A 23879-nucleotide genomic window follows, 5' to 3' on the forward strand; every position below is an offset into this window, starting at 1 on the left:
CAATGCTCAACCTGAGGAAATTCAACAACACCCTCCTTTCTGATCGGTCTGTTTGTTCAGCTTCACTCCGCCAGCCTGAGAAGCACAATGGTGTCAGTGTCATTCCACATATTGCGCACAACATCTTCTTTCCCTCCTCTCTCCATTCATATTCCCCCTCTCCACGACCGAGGCTGACAATTTCTCACTTCTCCCATCTTGATTACCCAAAGAGAGAGAGAGAAGTACCCACCTTCTTCCTCTCCAATTCCGCCTTACCGACTCTGTCCAAAACCTCTCTCGCCGTCCACTCAAAAGCGTCCACCACGCCCCAGCCTTCCTTCGCCGAAGTCTCCACATACAACAACCCATGTTCCTTGGCGTACAAGGCCCCTTCCAGCGTCGTCACGGCTCGAGGTCGGAGGGGCCGTCCACCCCCTCCATCAGCATGTGTTATGGTCGAAGAATCGAGATTTGTGGACTGAGATGATGGTTCGTCTGGTTCAGCTGTGAGGGAGATTGCTTGACCATACGATATTTGCGGGAGAGGCGGAGGTGTGGATGAACATAGATCGGTTTTGTTTGCGACGACTAGGGGTAGACGGTCGATATGAGATCAGCCTCAATATCCTTTTGATGAGGTTGGGCATCGATATACTTTGCGGGAAGGGGACATGACGTTAACAGAAAGTGTATGGATGGACTCACGGATGATAGATACATTCTCATCGGCATGTTTGCGAAGATCTTCAAGCCAGGAAGTGACGTGATCGAAAGCTGAGAGCGGTCAATACAGTTAGTCACATTTTCGCGATAAAGTCGCTTGGTATTGGAAACCGCTGGGTCTCCTGGATCTTCAGTAACGACAAGGTTGGTCGTCACTCACAATCCCTTCGCGTGACGTCGTACACCAACAACGCCCCTGCTGCTCCTCTGAAATAACTTCGAGTGATCGAGCGGAATGATTCGGTACCTGCTGTGTCCCAACCTGCAGAGAGAGCATCGCAAGTGTCCGATCAGCATACTGTAGCGCCCTCACGACCCAGCAAGGGCTCGATCATATGGATCAAGTACTCGTTACTATCCTCCTCGGTCGAAAAAGACGGTCCTGGACTCTCTCGTTGTCGCCAACACCGCAAGGTAGATCTGATATGGATGACACGAGACTCACATTGCACCTTGACCCTCTTCCCGTTCTCTCCTTCGCCGACATTCACTATCCTACTCCCAAACTCTACCCCCAGAGTAGGTTCCGTAAGATCGAACCGATTATCGGTGAGTCGTATCAGTAAAGACGATTTCCCCACTGCCGAATCGCCTATCAGGACGTATTTCAGTATGCTGCGGGGACACCGTCTTGTCAATACCAGAATACCAGACATTTTGTGCCGAGAATGCAATGACGAGTGGAGGTGAGGTCTCTATGCGACGTTGAAAAGGAGAAGGACGTGGGCATGACTCGGAACAGCGACGTACTAGTCCCATGACATGGATTCCATCCTCGCCAGCATGTGATGAACCAATGGACCAGTAATGTATATGTTTTGTTGTTGTCGCCGGCAGATGATGATGATGCGATGACCGTTTTGACCTCTTCCGAGTAAGTTGATGTAAAATGTCAGGTCTGCTACAATGCCGGTGACGTAATTATCAATGGGCAGTTTCTCTGGAATTCATATGCGTGATTGCAATTGTTGCTGTTGTCAACATATCTATCAACAACCTCGCAGAACCCTCCATTCATCCTTGTGCATCTCTGAGTATCAAGATCGGCAGTGAGGGGCAAGAGTGATATCTTCTCGCCTGCCCTTATCGACAAGAGAAATAAATAGATCGACGATATCACTCGAGTTCCAAAAATAAACCGAGACCGTGTCGATCGCATCCAGGTGAGTCAAGGGTGTCCTTGTCCCTCTTTCCGCCCCTGTTTGCAGTTGTAGGTCTGGACCTCTTCCAATGTCTGGTCCATACCGTTCTGGTGGCCAGATAGAGGCGGTGTCGTGCGAAGTGGGTCGACCGGTCGCAGCTTTTCCGGATCTGGGAACAAAGTCTACGAGTAACTTTGTTGAGACTGCGCATTCAACCATCCATCCATTTTAGGGTGATGTTGAAAGAAAGACGTTTCAAGCTATGATATTTATCGTTACCATAGTCTCGTCACACATCGTTTAGAATGCCCCTCTATCCCTCCACGGGATGACTGCGATCTGTCGTCGAAACAAGAGCCCTGCTGATGCGTGACATTGCCTTTTGACACTGCCATAGTCACGCCACTAAGAACTAGTCAGTCGCGTTTCATCTGCGGAAAGCAAAGTCGTACATCACAGCTCTTCGAGACCTGTGCGACACTCTCGAGATTACATTTATACAGCGAAGGAGAGGAACTCTTCGCGAGGACAATCCACAATCAAAGCAAGTACCGAGCGACCGTCGTAACTTGGCTCCCCAACCTTCCCCTCAGATCGGACTCGCACGTCTCTCCTCGAGCAACTGTCTGTACGACTCCCCACCTTCGATGCCCTCTATGAAACCTTCCAAGCTACATATCCCTATCACAGAGAAATCGTCCCCATTCTTCTCACGACCATATCCAGATCGACCACTCTCTCCGATCCCGGATAATTCTCCGATCTCGAACACTAATTTTTCGTCTCAATCGTCGTCAATAGGAGCAGACGCTCAGACACCCCTTTTACCGCCCACACCGTCGATGTTGGAAGTTGGACCTGGTGGTTATCCCTTCCCGAGGGGCGGTGGTGGAGGAGGAAGCCTCCTGAACAGATTCAGAATAGCGATGAGGAAAGGAATGGGCATGGGAAGCGGACATGGCGGGAGCGGATTGAGAAGAGTGTTGTCAGTAGTCGGGTTTTGTTCACTGTTACTTCTATTCTTACAGCATAACGGTACCGGTGTAAGTGGTCTTTTCTTTACTTCTATCAATCGCTCTGCTAAACTTGGTTGGGCTGGAGACGATCTTTGCTGATCAGCTTCTGTCGTTTCAGCTTGATTTCTCACAACAACGCTCGAATAGCTCCCATTCTTCCCAATCTTCCCTGAAAGACACAAAACCGTCGAGACCTTTCAGACTGCCATCTGTGCCCTTTTATCCCTCCCCGCCCAGCTCAATTTACGACAACCTCGAATCATCCGGTAGAAGACTGATCGATGTCTCGTCAGATCCATTACCTGTCGAAGCGACACTGCGAGAACGACTGGACGCCTGGCGAGAAGCTCCGGGTGGAAGAGGCGAGATAGAGGGAGAGGTGGAACATGGTCGTTTTGTTCAATGGAACCTTGAAGTGAGTCTCGTTACCCCTTTCACTACTCATCCTATCGTCCTCATCACCAACACATATCATGAGCGGTATCGTCCCCACTCAATCCGCTACTTGACTTTGTTGTTGGCAGCACACGTATTGCGTACCGAACTCCGTACTAACGTATCTCATTTCGAAGCAATGCGACACGATCTCGGAACAACACAATACCCATATGATCCAACACTCTGCCAACGTCTGGGCATCCATGAACCGCACGTTGTTACATCAATATCGTTCCGAGCTTATCGATCACATGGAATCTGTCCTTGAGCGAGGCCTGACCGACCACTATGGTGAGGGAAGAGGCATTGTGATGGTCGCTGGCAATGCGGATACTCTCACTAGAGTGAAGTGGAGTCTGCAGATGCTGAGAAGTTACGATAGTACTCTATCTGTCCAAATTGTGAGTGCTGTGTCCAGCTCGGGTACTGCGCGAAAAATAGGGCTGACATTCCTCCGCTCTTTCAGTACCACTTTCCGTCTGAACGACCGGATGATGACGATCCCATCCGCTAGGACTTGGCTGATCTTGGTGCTGAACTCGTCGAAGCTAAAGGACAAGAAAGGGATAAAGGGAAGAACAAGAGCTATCATCTCAAGGCTCTGGCTGTTGTGCAATGTCCCTGGAGAGAAGTCCTGTATCTCGTGAGTGCAGAGTGCTCCCATAAACGAGGAAGACGCTGACGGGTCGATTACTCCTTCCGTCTACGTCCTCGTTCTGTTTCCAATTGCCAGGACTCTGACTCAATTCCAACTCGAGATCCCGAGTACATGTTCGATTCTCCCAATTATCTCCGATTAGGTATTTTTGCAACACCGGACTACTGGAAAACCTCGGCGAACAATCCAATCTGGTCGATCATGGGTGTGAAATGTCGGAATGAGTGGGAGATGGAGACAGGTCAGATGTTCATCAACAAACGGTTGCATCTGGATGTATTCTTGTTGATCCAATATATGCTGGAGAACCATGATTTTGTAAGTGTCACACTCACATCTCATCCTAACTTGACTGACTGGGGTGTCATACTCTAGTGGTTCTGGTTCTCTGACGGCGACAAGGATATTTTCCGTTGGGCCCTTCTCGCCCTTCGAAAACGATGGGCCGTTCCAGGTCGATGGGTCGGTGCGGCTGCTCTACCATCTGGAACCGCATCTGGCGACTTCTGCTCACATACAATGTTGCAACACGATTCATGGGGGGAACCGTTATTCGTCCACTACAATCTGCTCAAACAGATCCCTTCAGGCGTCGGAAGAGGTTTCTCGTGGGGCCGAACCAAACAATTACCCTTGTTCAATACTTGGCCCGCGACGCCTGCCACAGCGAGATTGGGCGAGCCGGAAAGGAAACCTGCAGACGATGAGAAGAGAGGACTGGGAGACGTGGATTGTGATATGTTGGCGGATGCAGGGGAAGATGGGAAAGCAAGGAGCGAAGCGAAGGAGATGATCATGCGAAGAGCGGCGAGGGAAAGGGGAGTCAAGGTGAAATATCACGGAGGGTGGATCTCAGCTTTGTGGTGAGTGTGCGGGCAGTGAAGGCATTAAAACTGGTGATATTTGGCCCTCCTTCCGGCTTCTCCCCATCTATCTTGACCAGATGAAACCTCCTTCATGTGTTCCTCCCTTTTTGCTCTCCCCGACTGAGTGACAAACATGTTTCGTTCAGAGAGCTGATACTTTTCCTTTGTTTCTGTTCTGCCTCTCAGTATCGACCTGGATTACGTAGATCCTCGACCTAAATCTCGTCGAGAGGAAGACGCGCAACGCAAAGCGATGCTGGACAAAGAGAGAGGACGTGAAGCAGCGGCGCAAGACGAACTGCGGAACCAAGAAGCTTTGGAGAAGAGACAAGAAAGCGAAGCAGTTTCGCAAAGCACAAAAACGAACCATGGCGAAGGGCAACATATCGACTTGGAGCAAGCAGGATCTCAAGAAGGAGAGGAGGAAATCGAGTGGGTGGGAGTGATCGAGCCTGATTGGTCTCAGAGTCCTATTGAGATTGTTCAATGGCGGGATGATGAACATCTGAGAGATTTCGAGAGGCAATTGTACGATACGGGATTCAAACCTTCCGGACCGGGATTCTGATCGTGGGCGGCATCGATGTCGGAGTAAGAAGACTGATCAGGGAAGGCAGATTGGATCTGGATCCTGTATATGCGACCGACGGGAATTGGTTGTCTCTGTTTCTTGCCAGAGTGATACACGTAGAATTACAGTAGACCGTTGACTTTTAGACTGTAGCATTTTTCGTTTCGGAACGGAAGGAGGTGTATGTACTGATATCTAGATACGATTAATTATACAGTCGTACACCCTCAGTACATATGAAGATGTAGCACACATACAGTGTAGTGTAACGTATCGTGCATGCTCGAGTCAGTTATGTTCATTACAGGATCTTGGTCGTCCCGAGCAGAGTACTGTAGTAAATCTTCATGTTACTCTACGAGTACTCATACTGTAAGTCTTGCCGACAATCGGACGGATCCCTGCTCAAGTTACTCGTAACTTACTGCTTCAGTCGACAATTGTACGGTAATCCCAACACAATAGTAAGCTGAACGAGCCAAGGATCGAATGAACATCCTATCGTACATCACCTTATCCCATACTAATACTGATAAGTTACTGATACTGATCACACAGTATGACAGACTAGGTTTATATAAGGTGTACGAGTATCGTATATATGTGTGTGTGTATAGTAAACTATATGTGCAATAATGATGTTTATTTACATGTATGTCCATTCCCCGACCGAGGGAGGCGAGGCGATCCGATCACATCAGATCAGATCAGATCAATAAGACGTATTTACCCAACTTGTTCATGACCTTGTCCCAATGCTGTTTCCCTTCCCCATTATCTATACCTCTCCATTGTTCATCCATAAGTTCTCTCTGGAGATGGGCCAAAAAAAAATTAGAAAGCAGTCAGCGTAATTTCTCCCTTACCGAAACTCGAGGTCGAACATCAAAGAGAGCAGACAAGGAATGGGAGGATGGATGAGACAGAGGTCAGAAAGAACGGGCAAAAAACTCACCGCAACTTCCAGATCTTCACAATAATCACCCTGGAAAGCATTGAAAAGCTCCCGCACTTTCTGTCTTCGTTCAGGCAATGCAAACACCCCAGCGATCAATAATGGCCAGATGAGCATTACTGACATTCGCATCGCCGAAGCCTCCGAGAGTAGTTCGAGGATGTGGTCGATCGATTTCACGATTCGAGGCGTGGATGTGGGTTGTTCGAGGATCTATCGATGATGCAAAACTGGTCAGGACTCATTGAGGAGCAAGGAAACGTGCATTGGAAGCACGGCAAGCATCCAGGAGATTAGGTGAAAGAGCACTCACATCGGCCAGAATGAAAACTACCGCCATATACTTGTAGATATAATCGCCGCACTGCCCAATGCAAGATCAGCTCTGGTCCTCCCAAAGTACAGATGGATACACAGATGAAAGACCGTGATACGTACTGTCACTCTGACATGTTGTGGAAGCGCGTTCAAGCTATTCCCCCAGATATCCAGCTCTAGTAAGAGACAATGGGATTCCCGCTCGAAATGCTGTGCGACATCCCACATCTCTTCGCTGCCGCCTTGAAGGTTGACGCCCAATCTTCGTTTCTGGGAGTCAAGGACCGCGATCTGATTGTCGTGACCATGCGAGAGCAAGTGATCAATCAGAGCGGAGTTGAGTAACGATGGAAAAGCGAGCAAGGACGGGACGTTAGTATGCAGCTTCAGGACGTGTGCAATTGTCGAAGGAGAACGAAATATCTGCGCCACTCACCCTAGCAACGAGATCCACCATGGCTCGTGAAATCCCAAAACTCCTCTCTACCGACTCCCACTCCCATCTCGTCTGAGACGTCTCGACGCTGTCAAACCACCACGAATCGTAGTTACCGAGAACTGCTGGTTCTTTCCCAGTGATGAAAGATGCTACAGAAGAATGATGGGCATAGAATCAGCTTAGAGTCGCAGGCCAACAATCTCAACATAATCTCGACAAGGACTATACCCACAGAAAACGTCGTGCGTGGCCAAATTCTCCAGCAAGTATCGCCTCGTGAAGGAGTACCCTGGCCCACTAAGCATCGCTTGAGGTCCACCCTTCTTCCCGACAAGGTTCAGCGCGAACTCCAAATTATCTCGCCAGGTCGGATCGGCGCTGATAACCTGCAAACATGAAGCAAGTCAGACGAGTATTCCTTTCTCTCAGATAAGGCTGAGCGATGATAACTCACATCTCTTATACACAGAAGGGTACAAGCGGCGAGAATGCTATCGACTAGGAGACCGTTCATGGTCAGCTGGCAGCTCCTATCGACATGCAAGATATAACGTCTCTTCCCAGCCAACAGTTGCGCTGGTCAAGGAGTGTACCGACTCACTCTGATCTGGTCCATTCTCTCCTCTCGCCGCTAGGGTGATATTCGACAATGCCGCTTTCTTGAACTTGTTCCCCATCTCTTTCAACTTGTTCCTCTGATCCCTCCAGCCCGGTCCCAGCTCGCTTTTGCCAACCGCATCCGCTGTCTCATGTGTGAAATGAGCCACACCAGCGCTTAACATGCTCATCCTTATCGCTGCGGACGCCGCAGAATTGGTGTCCAGCAATTTTAACGGCGTACAAAGCGCCAGCAAAGGGTTTGGACCGATATTGCCCATTGTGATGAGAATTCGGGAAGCGGTGTTACAGTAGTGGTGGAATAATGTTCGAGCGGTTGGTGAGGGGAAGGCATTGGACAGTACATCGATAGTCCCCGCTGTGAGGGTGTTGTTCGATAGATTGCGATGACGGTGCGAGGGGCCAAATTCGAACAAAGCATCATCATGAGCGTACGCACTGAGCCAGCGAAAAAGGGCAAAAGTCAGTGACTGTCGCAGTTTATGCTGCCACCCTGTCGCTCTGATCTATATAGGCTTCCTCTTCGCCCGTCGTCTCCTGGGTAGACGGAACCATGGTGTGATGAGGAGGTACACTCACTATAGAATATTCTCAACCATCTGCAATCTTGGATGAGCTACAGGTGGAGGGACAGAAGGTGTTCTCGAACCATCACTGTTCAATCCATCGCCAACTTTTATCATCCTCCGATTCAGCAACAACGATTTATTGAAATTCTCAAAATGCGGTAGCGGCTTATGTCGTGACGATGAGGCTGAGGCGGACGCAATGGCATTGAGAGGGAGGACCGTCGAGTTGTTCGGCGAGGTCGTGGACGGTTGGGGCACGGGATTGCTTGGTGGGGACACAAAAGGTATGAAGTCGTTCAGGAAGCTGAAGTCGGGTGTTGTCTAATTGGAAGGGTTACGGGCAGTCAGCGAGCATATATTACGAGTGCCAACGACTGCTTGGATGGAGACAGAGGAAAGTATACACTCATTTGCACTTTCAGCGGCATGGTGCGAAGGGGCGAGGGCGAGATAGCGGAAGCCCATTTGCGCTCCGAATTGCGGGGGTCACGCTGATTTTCGGAGCGACGATCCAAATAGTTCACTCACCATATTCAGCAAATCCACCGGTGACACCCCCAATCTGCTGGTACCCTCTCCGAAGAAGTCGCTTGGCGATATGGAGTTCGCCTCTTGTGGACTGGGATCTGTCACCGTTGGGACACCTCCTCCTCCTGCCCGAGTCTCCGCCCGACTCTCCACTCTAGTCCCGCTTCGTCCATCTGCCCCATCTTGCCCTTCCGGTACTTCTGCCTCGGACTTTGGTTGTCTCTCGTCCTCCGTCTTGTCAACAACATCACCGTCTATCCTGACCCTTTTCCCTTTATTATTGTATTGATGGTTGATATCGCCATTCGATTTCGGGGTCCCTTCTCCTCCGGTGGTGCTCCCCCCTCCCCCACCTCGTGCAGAGAGGGACTTCCTTTTCCTAGATCCACCACCTCTCTCGCTCGGATTGGGATACTCGCATTCTCTCTGAGAGGCCACACATCGCAGACAGGCAGGGATGGTCTCGTCGCATTTCACCTTGTGGGATCTGCAGGCCAGACAGCCGGTGGTGGATCGTGTGTATTTGAGCTTCTTTCGTGAGGATGAGGATGAGGATGGGGTGGCGTTGGTCTAGTGGAAGAGATAAGAGGGTCGGGTCCGGGGTCATTAGCATATGAAGATTCGCAACGACTCTACCTCGAGCTTGAGAGGGACTCGCATCACGAGGGGCTCTGGACAAAGATCTGACTTCTGACCGGGGAGATGTTTTTCCAAGCGATGGCGCTCGGCAGGGTTGACTCGGAGATGGCTCAAGCAGCACTCACCACCTGATCAATGATCGTCCTCGCTCTATTCGCATCGACAATGCGTCCTATTCTCACAGTGTCAGTAAATGTCGTTCTCAGACCTCATAGAGACGGATGAAAAGTTCCAGCCGACTCGATGAGGGATAACAACGAACTGACTCACGAGCTTGTCTAGAGATTTCCGCATAGTCAAGATGTACTGACATGGTTTCGATTCGTCAAGAAATCCACATTGGTATGCACAAATAGCAAGCGTGGAGGGAGGTGGATGCGGGTGAGCAGAGCCTATACACAAGAGGAGTGATGAAGATGGTTACTGAGGAGGTGCCAAGCGAAAGAGAGATAGAGATTGATTGTGCGCGAAAAATCCGGGTTTAACATCCCACTTATTTCGACCAGGTCCAATCACAGAGTTACTACTCGCTACTCGCAGTTCTATATCGGGCCACCAGGATTGGAGAATAGCATCAGAAGATAACGATAACAAACGTCAAAGCGAATACGTGGACAGGACTTGCAGCGATGTATTCCATCTCGATGCAATTTATATGTGATAGCATCGCATCATATCATCAATGCCGAATATGCAATGAATCGATTGAGTTGTACGGTCGTACAAATGGGTCCGATACCGCTCCCACATCCCACTTTCGCACACCCCTCGTGCCATTCCCTGTCCCCTTGTTCACCTCGACAATCGTCGACAATCGGTCGTACGATCAACACAGACCACTGCATTCAGAGTCCACCGCCCCCCTCCTGGTTCACCCCCCCCCCCTCCCCTGTGGACAGCACGCCACCTTCCTTGACGGTACTCTGTAACATGCCTTGCACGGTATGCTTTCTTTCACAAACTTCGCTTTATACAGCACCTGCTCCCGCTCCATGTCTTCTCCCTCCTCGTCTCCGCTCTCTCTCACCCCTTTCCCTATCCCTGTCTTTCTCGCCTCCATCCGTATCGTCATTCTTGCCCAACCCCGTCCCCAAGCTTCTCCTCTTCGCGGCTCTTCCCCCACCTCTACCGCCTCCTCCTTGTCCTGTCGTCGGCGCAGCAGTTCCTAAAGCCGGTGATACTGCAGTCTGGATCCCAACAGGAGCTGCAGATATCGGTGCTTCCTCAACGTCCATCATCATGCTATCCATCACTAAAGGTCTCTTCGCTCCAGTTTGGTAATTCTGTGCCGGGTTGATCCCATCACTGGCCGAATCGGTGAACGACACGAACGGTACCCCTGCATGCGGGATCGTGGGATTGAAGGTAGTGGCGGTAGGGACTGTTGAGGAGGTATTGCTGCTGGAAGTGAATGCTAGTCCTGTCGAGGTGGAAGATTCCCCTCGTTGAGCTTGGGAATATCGAATAGGAAGCGCTTTTGAGGGTTTCATCGATGATGCGGGATGTAGTATTTGATGTCGATTTGACGAGGGGGAGCAGAGTGGCGAAGATGACATTATATGGGCGGGAGTAGGTTGATACGCCGATGAGTCGATACTCGTATTTGGTGTAGAATTCGACGTCGTTGCCAGTATACCTGTCCTAGATGACCAGGTCATAGAAGAAGAGTTCGCAGAACCCGTCTCGGCAATCGTGCCTTCCTTGACAACGCCTGAGAAGCTCCGACTGCCAGTTGATGGCTCAGCGGCGACTGTTGACATTCGCTGGTGGTGGTCGGGCAAGGGAGCGGAGGCTGGACGAGTTGGTCCGGTGAGATGGGACATGTTCGGACGAAGTTGTATGTTCGGACGAGATCGAGCCACGGAAGGAGCAGGAGTATCGTCTGCTTCGTCTGCTGCAAATGCCGATATGGCGGCCTGGGTCACGACACATAGAGTCAACTCACGTTCTGGGTCTTCGGCACATCAAAGATCGCTGAAGCAGGTGAAAAGAGCAACAGTCGAACATACCTGCCTGGCTTCTGCCCAATCCATCAATCTACTCAATGTTTGTTCTGCATCCTGACCTGCCCCGATGGAGGACTGTACAGTCGATAAGACGTCGGCACTACACACACCCATACACATGACCGCATCAGCCTCGCGTCCTTCCTATGTCTCAGACATCATACTCTTTCGACTCACAGTGCAGATGAATACCCAGCGTTGTATGCTTGCTATACAGGCAAGTCGGGTCAGCAAGCGAAGAGGGCTTGTCTGGCACTCCTTTGGGTAAGGGAGGAAGAATGGAAAGGAGGCGAAGGTGGGGCGATACACACCTTGGTATAGGACAAGGACGACTTGTACAGGTTGGTGATGCTCAGAGCCGCAGCTAAGTACGAGGTCAGCAAACATCAGTAAAGGTCTTTACTGATTCGACATGACATGCAAAGCAGACGGTGAAGGCGGAATGAGACGTTGATTGGATGACAGATACGTTGGCACGTATTGACAGCGCAAGACAATCTGGTCGCGCTTGATGTGCAGACCGCCTGATGGAGATGTGTATATGAGAAACTCACCTCTGAACTTATCCCCCATATCGCGTTCAGCATCTGCCAAGCCTGGTGGCAAGGTCGAGCTGAGATTCGAGAGGTCCATGGCTGTCCCAAGAGACGAGCAATGATGTTATTGACGAGAAGTAGCTTGACTGTTCGATGATGTATGTTGACAGGAGGAAGGAACAGGAGCCGTAGATGGGTGGAAAGGGATGATTGACAGAGCGAGAGGGAGTGATGCGAATATCTTCTGGAGATGACATGCAATCCAAGTCAAAAGGGCCCAAGCGAAGTTTTGTAATCCCATTAGAAAATGTCTAACAATCACCTAAACCTACAATAGGGTGTACCAAATAAAGCGAGACAGGTGGCAACGAACAACAGGTTGGCGCTGGCGAGTCAAGTTATATTCTGTCGTCTAGCAACAATAGTGTACGATGCCTGATCACTCTGCTCTCACTTCTTGCCTGTCCCAGTCGGAACAGTATGGCCCATCTCTCTCAAGTCCGACAGAGAGAGGTCCCGTTGCTGGTCGTCTGAATACAAGTTCCCGATATCTGAGTGTGTATAAACAATTGACGGCTCCTCGATTGGAGCCCCTCGCGGTGGTAGATTGAACCAATGACCCATAAATCATATGCTTACGAATAAAACCCTCACTGCCTTCCATCGAAGACAGGGAAAGACCCATGACCTACCACCGGACGGTGTTTCCGCTTGTCCTAACGGAGCCGCAGAACGTCACTATTCGATCCATCTGAAGTGACTTCTTTCGCATTCCGTCACGGCTGATGAAGTCAGGTCACGCAACATAGGACGAAGCCTCGGGTTCACATATCCTGTTCTATCGGGTAGCGATGCTCCTCAACACCATCGCGAAAAGAGAGTCGCCGTCTTTCAACTGGTTATAAGTGTGTACATCCGCATCCACTGCTCGTCTCCTTTCTCTTCGACGCGGTCACCTCCTCTCTTCAAAGCCAAGGACTTGTCCAAGAGCTACCTCGCCAAAACGCTGACAGATTTCGCTTGTTGCACTAATACAGTGCACTCGCCCTTGCAAATGCTCTGACCTTTCTCTTTCGTTTCGGTCTACAACAACAAAGGTTACCTTCTCTCCAGCTGTGGTGTACCCAGCTCATTTCCACGAATCCCGTTCTCGCCCGAATAAGGCCGTCCGCAAGAAGGGATCTCTGTCATCTCATACATTTCGTCTTTTCCTCATTCTCGCTAGATTCGTCCAGCACCATCCCTGCCCGGTCGTATGTTACGGACCATCAGGGAGAACAGAGTGAAAGGAGGTCGTTGTTACAGGCAAGACAGGATGGAACCGAAAGTATATTGATGTCGACCGTCCGATGACCGCGGAGAAGGAGAACAAAAGACAATGATGATGCCAGAGAAGCAAAAATACTCATGATGACATTCCGAGAGGCGCGCTGGGTGGGGGCAAGATGTGAGAGAGAGTGGGGGCAGGAGTCTGAGGATGTACATAGAACAGTTTTCGAGTACATCTTAACTTTAACGTTTACTCCGTAACACTTTCTTCTCGTGTTCTGATCTATTCTGGTCTGAGCGCGACGTCTTACATCAGACTTCTGTGCTATCTTTTCAACCTGGGTCTCGATCACCGCGTCTAGATTACTCCAACTTTGCTGTCTTCTCTCCTTTGCGTCTCTGCATTTCCTCACAGTACAGTCAATACAGTCTCCCTTTTCGCCGAGTTCGCAGACCCGCCCCGCCAATCTCATATTTACAACTTATCTCTGACGAGGACTACTCACCAACACCAGAAGGTCGCAATACGATCTTTCGCCGATATGGTCATAATAGACCTTGGCACGCCGCGAGATTATCCTCAATTCGAATCACCGAAATATCCCTCGTCGACGGAGCACGATAACACCTCTTTTGGAAGTGGCGAAATGGACGAACCACGGCATGGAGTGACCAAGCAGCCAAATTTCCTACAGAAGCTGTATGAGTGAGTGCGAAGCTAGACGATCTTTTGATTCCACCTGCTTTACTTTTCACCTCCGCGGATCAGCTCTCCCGGTCCAGACTCGTCTCCTCGTCGGGCCCGAGGATGACATATCAAGTCTTCCTGAAAGAGATGACAAGGGATGCGACTTACCTTATTCGCTCCAACAGGTTCCTCAATCTCGATCCACATCCTTGTCCGAATATCATATATTGGGCAGCCGACTCTTTCCAGCTCGTCATTGCTCAGCCAGACAGAGTGAGTCTACTGCGAATCAGCAGCTCACGTAGACCTCATGGGATCATGCATCAAGCTTGTCCTTGTCAATTTTCGTCACTCGTCTCCGCGATAGATGTTTTTCGCTTCTCGTGTCCTTTTCTGACTGCCTTTCAGTTCTACTGAAATCACTAACGCTCTTGCTTGCAGCTTGTCGAGGAAGTCTTACCCAAGTTATTCAAGCATGACAAACTAGCTTCATTTGGACGCCAGCTGGATGTGAGTCAGCTCAGATGCTGCTCTCAGAGCATCGAGGGTGGCCGTATGGCCACTAGCAAAAGGCCAGAAGAGGGGTGAAGCTGACCGGGACGGATCATAGATATACGGGTTCTCCAGACTATATCCGGGGAAGCAGTTCAAGGATGCCAACGGGAACATCTCGAACGCTAGTGTCTGGGCTCGCACGTTTTTACGCATTACTTTATTTTACAAAGGATCATGTACGATCCACGCACTGTCAGACCAGTCTTTTTTTTTCACTCTACTCGCACTTTCATGAAAAGCATTGAAGCAAGCGCTTGGTGCTGAATCTTCCATTTTAATCATCACAGACCCATCTCTCAATCGTCTCTCGACATCGGCTGAAATCCAAGCCATCAAACGTCGTGCGCCGCCCAAACTAGTCAGATCACGACGCTTGGCCGATGGTACAATCGTGCGTACACGTGCCGGTCCCGGTGTTATCGAGAAGGCTAGGGAGCTGAAAGAGCAGATGAAGATGGCGAAGAGGAAAAGAATGAACTCTGGCGATGCGGGGTCGGTACGAGATCGAGTTGGGAGCCCAGCCGAGATGAGTATAGGGGCGAGGAGTAGTAGCCTGGAGAATGACCAACACGGATTTGACGTCAATCAAGACGAACCTGGACAAGACCTCGGGATTGAACGAATGATCCCAACAGCACCTCAACGATCCCTAGACCCGTGGAGCAGTCTCCTTACCAGGTCCGGGCATGCTAGGATGCCCAACACCCCTCAGACCCAACAAATTTTCGAGACTGCCATCACTCAGTTTTCTGAGATCGCCGAATCGACCGGACAAGACTACACCTCATATCGGTCCAATCAGAGCTGGACCAGTTCCCCAGACTTTAATTTCTCTTTTGCATCGCCCACACAAGACAGCCGCAAGCCATCTCCTTCCCAATTTGTTCCTCCTTCTTTCAATGAGGAAAACGAGATCCAAGTCGACCGCACACAAAACTTCGATCTCATCGGAGACCAGTTCCCCGAGAATCAACATGTCTGCCCATCCTCCTTCAACCGCTTTGCAATACCAAGCCAGAGCCGCCTCTATACTTCATGTCCAGCGTCAATTCATACCTCGCCTGCACTTATGCCTGCGACCATGCCTCAAACACCAGCAAATTGGCACACTGCGACTTCGCCAGGAGCAAAACCCCACTCTCGCCCAGTCTTGAAAATTGACACATCCGCCGCCGGCCAACAACAACAGGTAGTTGTACCTTTCCAACAAGTCATACAGGACTTTCCTGGAAAAACCAGTCGAATCGCCACTCCTGCAGCATTGCCACCTACATCCTTCCCTTCGTCCGGTAACTCCTATGCCAGTTGGCCGAACTCGGCTGCACCGGCCCTGGGACTCAGCGTGATCAATACCACCTTCAATTCCTCGCCAACTGATCTTGTTCCGTCAACGCCTGGATCATCACACTTCCACCCTGACCTTCAATATCATCCACAGGGGCCGTACATTCCTCAGGTCGGTCCTGTGATGGACTCGCCGTCAACTTCATGGCCCTATCATGCGTCGCCATATGATGTGCCCCCTTCTCAGGCTACGAAGGGCAATCACGAGTTCCACAACAGGCGCAAAGGCTCGGAAACAATCCAAGCAAAATGTCAAGTTCACCTCTGTTCTCCAGCGCAGACGACACAGGTCCAAGACACTTGGAATCACAGTACAGAGTGCAAAGACCATGGTTGCAACAATGGAAATGGGACGATCGATCCAAAGTGGGTCAGCCCGGCTGGTAGCATCTGGTCAACGCCTGACCTCACGAGGGCTTCCACGCCGACCGGATCGCTACCACTGCCCTTGCCCTTGCCGCTTCCAAACGCATACCCACATTCGTATCCGCAATCGTACAATGCTAATGTGCACTACCTTGATGGTGACTCAAACACAGTTCCATGCCAATCTGACAGTCGACAATTCGTATACCCGCAATCGCGTCAAGAAGTATCCAAGATAGTAGAGGACGCTGAACAGCCGACCCACCGTCAAGCACAGTTTGCTGACACGAACGGAGATCACCAGTCTGTTCGATTCCATCACAATCATGGCAATGACGCGGTTGTCCACCACCACCACCAGCAGCAGCAGCAGCAGCAGCAGCGGGTTGCGGCTGCAGCCTCAATGGCAGAACGACAAGCTGGTCTTCCTTATACTCACTTTGATCCTTCGGATCCCCGATTCCTGAATCTGCTTTGACCCACTGATCCATGTCGAAGACGGTCGTAAACACCCATTTTGCTGTGAAAATTGATGATGAGCTCAAGATCATGGTCTCTTCGTTTTGCCCGCTTACTCTCGTCGGTCAGAGCTACTGTACGCGCGAGAGAAACTGTTGGACGATTGCGCTACTATACTCATACTGTACCATTCCCGCATTTGTTCGAAGCTGTTAATGAATGCTTCTCACTCACTCACCTTCACCCTGCTCCCAGCTTTGGTGCCTTCGTATCCGAAACTCGATCTGCCGGCCGTCTCATAAGTTGTACATAGGTGTGAGTAACGTCATGAGTGTACTGTACGAGCGGTGTATACTGTTGCTAGGTGTATATGATTATCTGCTGTTTTTCTGTCTTTTACAAACGACGCAACTGATAAGTTAGTGATCATGCATCAATCTATACAAGTCTAGCATACTGTACAACAACTCTCAACGATGATATCACAATCTTATACCACTTCGAACCAATCCAACCTCTTCCTTCCGGCCACTTCCTCAATCTCCTTTCCCTCCTCGTCATATCCCGACCCGTCCTTCGTTTTCTCCTGCTCAACTTCATCCTCATACGTTATATCACCCTCTATACCTTCGTCACCGTCGTGGCGGTCTTCACTCTCTCCCTTCATCACCAACCCATGCCTCAATTCCATCGTCAACAATTTCAATCTCTCTAATTTCTCCTCGTCATACTCGAAGTAATGACCACCGAAACCTCTGCGTGCATGGGACCGACCAATCAATCAATCAATCGACCAGTCCCTCTTCAACATGACACGACGATCCACTCCACTCACTGATCATCCTTTCTATTCACGGGCCACATCGCTCTTGCGATCTTCCCCCACCATCCTTGCTTACTCGCAGCCGACTGTCCCAAGAAGAGGACACTCAGATTCTTCCTCCATCCCATGTCATAGACGTTGATCTCCCTCGCTTCGTATCGCAATTTCTGTTTCTCCCGACGAGTGAGCAGATGATCTGGCTTCCATTGGTGTGAGTCATCAGGGACGATGTCGAGTAAGACGGACGGGTAGGAATGCGTAATGTTCTCGAGGGTGGTTTGGTTGTTGCTACGCGAGTGAATATGTGAATACTATCATACAAACCGGATGAGCAGCAAGGAACATTGCCAAACTCACCAAGCGAGATACCAATGAAATCCAGCCAGACTACCAACAGCTAGCATCATGAAGACTCCCAGTACGGCCAACATCATGAATACGGCAGGAGTGAGTCCCAGTTCATTCTACGGAGACAGAGTCAATACTTCATTCCTGGGATCCTGGAATGTTATATGCCGGAGTCGTGACTCACAGCCCATGTGTCAGTCGTCTTCCTACTTTCAGCTTCACCGAGTGAGAGTTGCGGGGGGGGAGGTTGCGACAGGGTTACGTCGGGATCTTGGAACAAGCGGAAGCACTCGTAGCCAGCTTCGATGGTCACGTAAAGTGCGAGGAGCGTTGCATAGGACACAAAGAGGAGGAAGGGCTTATCTGCAATAAAAGTCCGGTCAGGACATCCCGTGAGAGCGATCGCCATAGATAGGTATCAGGGGCCCAGAATGCCACGCACAGTTGTGATATCCAACACATGTTCCGACCCAGGGACAGTGATGGTCCACTGCGAAGATATCAATCCAGAGGTCAGCCATCGATAGATAGAAGATAAGCAGATGCTGGATTCACTCTTCAGGACACACTGCCGGCAATGTCGACAATGATGACATCTATCCGGTTTCCAACCCGCACATTTCTTACACCATCTCGCTCCTCCCGTATTGCTCTTCGCCATAATACTTCCACCACTTTCTGGTCTGAACGGGTCATCTTGGATAGCTGGTGTGAGAAGAGCTGATCTTTCACGTCCTCCATCTTCAACTTCCGCCACATCATTCATCGCTCGATCCTGTTCGATGTCATAGTCATTTACTCCTGTACCTTTGGTGGATGTAAATATGAACTGACTAGCGCTCAGCGGGAATGGGGAGTAATCAGATTCGGAGTCCTGTGATGACAATGATGGTCGCGATGTGGTACCACTGAACAAGGGGGGAAGATACCGACGATTTGTCGACAATGGGAGTGGAGACGGTCGATCTTTGGTGATCCGAGAAGTAACCCATTGCGCGTTTTTCAGATATCGGAGAGGAACATCGTCGTCATTCTCAACCTCTCTACCAGATTGTTCAATCGGCTTCGCTTCGGAATCACTCATGTTGACGGGCCGGATTGTTGTCAAGGGCAAGCGGGAGACTGGTGCGAAAATTTGATCAGGTTTGTCAGGAGGTCGATTGGATGTCGTGATGAGTGATAGCACAGTCATGAGCAGTAGAACATGGTAGATCACGACCCTTTCTCAGCTCGTCAGCTTGAAACGAGCGTCTGATCATGTGCGGCGCAGCTGTACTTACTGTTCGGCGAAGCGTCCAATTTCTCTTCGACGAATCAAGATCTCGCCCACGCTGATGAAGAGTGTGAATAAGAACCATGTTGAGCCTAGCAAAGCATAGCTGACTAGATAATCGAGAGCCACAACATCAGCATTTTCGGATTTTCCAACCGCAATCACACATCTGATGCACCTACAGTAAAGAGGAAGTCTGCTCAGAGACTTGTCTAGCGACGTTGATCGGTTCCCCTTCTTCACTGGTCCGTCTTCCACTCTGGTGTGATCTGGCGTCATCTCGTCAACCGTCTCGGGTGATGTCGAGGTCCCATCTCACAAGATCCGTATGTATTTTATGACCCCCGACGCTGCGAGAGATTGAGCTCGACCTGTGATGACTGGACAAGAATGGAGAGATAGATACAAGGGGGTTTGAGTTGTTGAAAGGAGGATGACCGGTGTCCCACCTCCACACTCGATATCAGCCACGTGTTAGAGTCGTTACGTAAAAAAGATTGAGACGCGTCAAAACAAACCAGAAACTCGACAACAACACACATCCCGTCTCAGTTCACTTCTCTTTTCCTCTCTCCCGCCCACTCATCCACTCGTACATACAATATACACGCTTGCTTCCCTTGGTCACGATCACAGCCACCACAGCCAGGCGACGCAACCATGCCGACGGCAATACCATCTCCGGTCAACCGAATACCATCGAAGCAGAAACATTCTTCTTCGACATCAACACCAACCAGCGGTTCTCCACTTCAACCTTCCCGACAAAACAACCCCAACATCCCAATGAACGACGACGTGGCTGAAAAGGCCAAACGGAGAAAATCAGCCCATTTTGGAGATCTCGGCGTTAGCGATGGCGGGAAAGGCACTGGGAATGGAAAGAGAACTGTGTCCGCTTTGGCGGTCCAACAACAGGCTCATCATCAACAACAGGGTATGGGTCAGAGGAAGGCAAAAAGATTATCGACGGTGCAACCTGATCTCCCGGTCGTCAGTATGGAAGTCATGAACAACAACTTTGAAGAGTGGATGAAGTTAGCAACGGACAATGTAAGTGGATTGATTTATTTCGACGTTACCTTGTTGTGTTTGAACGAGCAAGAATCGGAAGGCCAAGGAGGTCTCAACGACGCGACGCTGATTCGCCTCAATCTATGATCTGGGAAACAGAAAATCACCGCCAACAACACTTGGAACTTCGCGTTGATCGACTACTTTGCCGATCTCACACTACTCAGGAACGGACCAGATGATCAATCTATTAACTTTCAAAAAGCGAGTTGCACCCTGGACGGATGTATCAAGATTTGGACATCACGAGTCGACAGTGTGGCGACCGAGACGGGGAAACTGCTGAGTGGTCTAGCTGGAGGAGGTGGTGAGTGTAATGCCGAGTGATAAGTGTATAGAGAAGTGAGCTGATCTCGATTGCTAGGAGCTGAGAATGTTGAAGATGAAGATGCGGACGGTGATGAAGAAGATGGTGGCGAGCCCAAAGCTACTCGAAAGGTACGTGCAGGACTCATTTCACAAGGACATGCAACCTACTGATGATATCCTACCTTAGACCGCTCGTTCAGAAGCTACCCTTGCGAAATCGTTCTCGCAACTCCAAGTGAAAAAGTTCGACCTCGAATTCACCGTAGATCCCTTGTTCAAGAAGACTTGTGCCGATTTCGATGAAGGAGGCGCGATGGGATTGTTAATGAACCATCTCAGTGTAGATGGGAAAGGAAGGGTTGTATTCGATGCTGGAGATGCTGGTGCAAATGACGAGGACGAAGAAGAAGGGGATGCGCAGGAAGGAGAAGAAATGATTGATCTCGAGAAGCTCAGAGGTGTGTTTCCTGAGCCCATGAGAGCGATCCCACAGCTGACATACAGACCCATACTACAGATTTCGTCCCATCTCTTGACACAGTAAAGGATCTCAATATTTCCGATACTCTTTCGTCCTTCCGTTTCTCATCTGACCCTGACGCCATACCCGATTACTCTGCCCTGTTTGGTCTAAAGGACTCGTACAATGACGATGAGGAACGTCGCGCCTTTGACGATGATAACGGGTTCGGTGGTGATGGAGACTTCCCTCATAACACTGGAGAGGCCCACGATTTCTTCGGCGACGAGGATTTCGAGGCAGGTCCATCAGGTGGCGGCGGTTTCGATGACGGTGCATCGATGATCGGCGATGATGTGGAAGGGACCGAAGTCTATGGCGACGGAAATGGCAGATTGGGAGGGTCATTGGCCATGGCTGGACCTGGCGAAGCGCTGGGACCATTCGATCCAAGACGTCAAGCAGGCCAAGGGGAGTTGGTCATGGCGTTTGGAGCTGGAGATGGAGATGAGGAAGGGATGTTCGACTATTTCGACAAAGGATTTGGGAAGGCTTGGGCCGGAGCGGATCATTGGAAGTTGCGCAAGGTCACAAGAAAGGGTAAGTCGAACAGCCGTTTTTGCTGCAAAGACCAAGCCAATAGCAAAGTACCGCATCTAGTGAGCTAATCAATTGATTGATGATGACAGACACAGCCGCTCCCGCTGCAGGCGTTACCAAAGCCGCTCGAGCAGCCAAAGCGCCCTTCACAATCGACTTCTCATCTCCATCAACTTCCGCGACATCATCGAAAACTTTGTTTGCTTCAGCTTCCAAATCGTCTATCATTCTTCCGACCACACGCACGGCTAATGCGTCACGGTCGGGTAAGCAAGGGGCAGCGGTGAAGAGGAAGGAAGAATGGCTACTGCCGGACGACATGCATTTCAGCAGCAGACAGCTGTTGAGGTTGTTCCTTAAACCCAAGTTCTCCGTAGGTCTCCTCTGTGCCCACGTGCAAAGCACAAAATGCTCACCAAAGAAACTTAGCTCCGTATGAGGCGCAATGCTAGTGCGGCTCGGATGGCTGGTGGGTTTTCTGTTGTTCTACCTGTGCGGCTCTTACGCTGATTCTCTACCTTGCAGAAAACCCCGACGGGGAGATCGACGAGAACTTCTGGGCTCAAGCTGCTGCTGATCGGGCGGATGTTGATGGCGGTGAGGAAGGATTGGGTCAGTCGCAATTGTTTGTCTGAATGTCTGGCATCTCGCTAACGATCACCGCCGGTTAGACATCGATTCTGCACCTAATCCTTTCGAATCTCAATTCTTCCATGATGACGCGGACGACGTATATGTTGATGACGCTCTGGATGCGGTTGATGGGGCGACTGTGATGGGGGATCAAGGGGATGCAGACGATCTGTGGCAAGGTACTCAAGGACAAGAGCTGAGGAAGAGCAGACCTGAGAATGTGAACTTTGCGAAGAAGGCGAAGAGGGTGGACGTGAAGAGGCTAAAGGACGATATCTGGAGTGGACTCAAGGTTCTGGTCCCATCTGAAGCCAAGGACACGAATGACCTGAGCTCAGAGGAGGAGATAGTGAGTGATCTCGCCCATCTTCCTTTCTTGTATACTTACGGTACGCTGATCCAATCCCTCAATGTTAGGATACACCGAAGACACCCGAGGTCGCTCCTGTCAAAACGTTCGACACCGTAATCCAGAATCTTCGTACTGCATATCCTCAAGAGAAGATGTCTGAGATCTCCACGTCATTCTGTTTCATCTGTCTGTTGCATCTAGCTAATGAAGAAGGACTCAAGATTGAGACGGCTAGATTTGATGGGAAAGCTGGGGAAGATGTGGGATGTCAAGGGGTCTACGAAGGGTCTTTGGACGATCGTCAAGAGGAGCTGGGACGAGGAAGGATGGATGTAGGCGAGAAGGGGGATAGGGTGATTGGAGAATTGCAAGCATTGAGAGTGTACAAGGTAAGAGTTGAGCCGACAGGAGTGTTCAGTCTTGAGACTAATGACCTTGTCATGGCAGGATCCAAGTGCTGGTCGAGCAGCATAACGTGGAGATGATCTCAGAGACATGTGATACTGTGTATAGCGTGTGATATGCATCTAGGAGATTTCTGATGCTAGCGTATGGAAGGTCGGCCGAACCGGTTGGGTCAGAGAAGCAAGTTCTCCTCGAATGTCTGTATCGAATTACTTGTCTGTCGACTACGGCCACAGTCTTTGACAGTTCACATGACCGACCACGGGCAATGGTTCCGTCATGTCTGATCTGATGTGGACGGAAGCAGAACATTGCAACGCCATGGCGTCACCACTTGCCGATATGATCAGGTATGAATCTCTCATCACACGAAGCGCAATCAAGGACGCCATCATGACAAACCCCCAACGTCATACGATACGACGCCCAAAGTCCGGCTTCGTCGTCTTCCCTCGGGTCAGTCATCTGTGTCGAAACGCGTTGGTGACGGCGAGAGGAGGCGGGTCTCACATTGTCCCTCTCAACCGAAGTACATGACTCGGACGCGTGTTGAGAACAAATCAGAGGCAATGATAATGTCCGCCATAAACAAGAGGAGATTGCATCACACTTGTCATGGTTGAAAGCCAGTAACCGGGGGCCCGTTGACTACAAGAAGACAACGATTGTTCTCCTCTCCATGCCCGCCGGTTCGACATCTATCGTATGATCTAGATGACTCGTCCTCATCGCAAGATGCCACTCGTACTGTACTCGTACTGAATCCCGATACTCGAGTACCCGGTTCCAACGAGTTTGCCTCCGGGACCCTTTCCGATTATGTCAGATTGATTACGCACGTGGACATTTAATAACCTTGTTAAACCTCTAAACTCTGGAGCCGGCGGCCGTGCCTGATCACCTCCCACGGTGCAACG

General features: G+C 50.3%; 7 protein-coding genes across 7 annotated transcripts; 3 read left to right on the forward strand and 4 right to left on the reverse strand.

The window, feature by feature from the left end:
• Positions 1 to 21: 21 nt before the first annotated feature.
• IAR55_005960 (uncharacterized protein) lies at positions 22 to 1478 on the reverse strand (the record flags this gene model as incomplete). Its single annotated transcript, XM_066949047.1, has 6 exons — positions 22 to 75; positions 233 to 570; positions 688 to 756; positions 866 to 967; positions 1151 to 1320; positions 1456 to 1478. 6 exons carry the CDS (start codon positions 1476 to 1478, stop codon positions 22 to 24), a joined length of 756 nt encoding a protein of 251 aa, XP_066800820.1.
• Positions 1479 to 2494: 1016 nt separating this feature from the next.
• On the forward strand, positions 2495 to 5393 carry IAR55_005961 (uncharacterized protein; the record flags this gene model as incomplete). The annotated part of the gene is made up of 8 exons (XM_066949048.1): positions 2495 to 2890; positions 2982 to 3278; positions 3436 to 3702; positions 3768 to 3778; positions 3866 to 3944; positions 4035 to 4277; positions 4335 to 4822; positions 5012 to 5393. 8 exons carry the CDS (start codon positions 2495 to 2497, stop codon positions 5391 to 5393), a joined length of 2163 nt encoding a protein of 720 aa, XP_066800821.1.
• Positions 5394 to 6103: 710 nt separating this feature from the next.
• On the reverse strand, positions 6104 to 9775 carry IAR55_005962 (uncharacterized protein; the record flags this gene model as incomplete). Its single annotated transcript, XM_066949049.1, has 12 exons — positions 6104 to 6208; positions 6352 to 6564; positions 6665 to 6715; positions 6790 to 6960; positions 7106 to 7257; positions 7341 to 7494; positions 7563 to 7606; positions 7710 to 8164; positions 8306 to 8616; positions 8824 to 9393; positions 9588 to 9634; positions 9733 to 9775. The coding sequence occupies 12 exons, from the start codon at positions 9773 to 9775 to the stop codon at positions 6104 to 6106; spliced, it is 2316 nt and encodes a 771-aa protein (XP_066800822.1).
• A 655-nt stretch (positions 9776 to 10430) lies between these two features.
• On the reverse strand, positions 10431 to 12101 carry IAR55_005963 (uncharacterized protein; the record flags this gene model as incomplete). The annotated part of the gene is made up of 5 exons (XM_066949050.1): positions 10431 to 11378; positions 11472 to 11568; positions 11646 to 11677; positions 11780 to 11832; positions 12023 to 12101. 5 exons carry the CDS (start codon positions 12099 to 12101, stop codon positions 10431 to 10433), a joined length of 1209 nt encoding a protein of 402 aa, XP_066800823.1.
• Positions 12102 to 13815: 1714 nt separating this feature from the next.
• On the forward strand, positions 13816 to 16704 carry IAR55_005964 (uncharacterized protein; the record flags this gene model as incomplete). Its single annotated transcript, XM_066949051.1, has 5 exons — positions 13816 to 13979; positions 14147 to 14234; positions 14403 to 14471; positions 14572 to 14653; positions 14804 to 16704. 5 exons carry the CDS (start codon positions 13816 to 13818, stop codon positions 16702 to 16704), a joined length of 2304 nt encoding a protein of 767 aa, XP_066800824.1.
• Positions 16705 to 17175: 471 nt separating this feature from the next.
• On the reverse strand, positions 17176 to 19408 carry IAR55_005965 (uncharacterized protein; the record flags this gene model as incomplete). Its single annotated transcript, XM_066949052.1, has 8 exons — positions 17176 to 17440; positions 17521 to 17796; positions 17866 to 17972; positions 18041 to 18219; positions 18299 to 18346; positions 18412 to 19076; positions 19137 to 19239; positions 19312 to 19408. The coding sequence occupies 8 exons, from the start codon at positions 19406 to 19408 to the stop codon at positions 17176 to 17178; spliced, it is 1740 nt and encodes a 579-aa protein (XP_066800825.1).
• A 381-nt stretch (positions 19409 to 19789) lies between these two features.
• IAR55_005966 (uncharacterized protein) lies at positions 19790 to 23031 on the forward strand (the record flags this gene model as incomplete). The annotated part of the gene is made up of 11 exons (XM_066949053.1): positions 19790 to 20182; positions 20303 to 20510; positions 20568 to 20641; positions 20700 to 20970; positions 21030 to 21572; positions 21662 to 21945; positions 22002 to 22041; positions 22098 to 22184; positions 22244 to 22554; positions 22623 to 22946; positions 23005 to 23031. 11 exons carry the CDS (start codon positions 19790 to 19792, stop codon positions 23029 to 23031), a joined length of 2562 nt encoding a protein of 853 aa, XP_066800826.1.
• Between the last annotated feature and the right edge of the window lie 848 nt (positions 23032 to 23879).

Source organism: Kwoniella newhampshirensis, chromosome 12 (assembly GCF_039105145.1).
Source record: "Kwoniella newhampshirensis strain CBS 13917 chromosome 12, whole genome shotgun sequence".
NCBI lineage: Eukaryota > Fungi > Basidiomycota > Tremellomycetes > Tremellales > Cryptococcaceae > Kwoniella > Kwoniella newhampshirensis.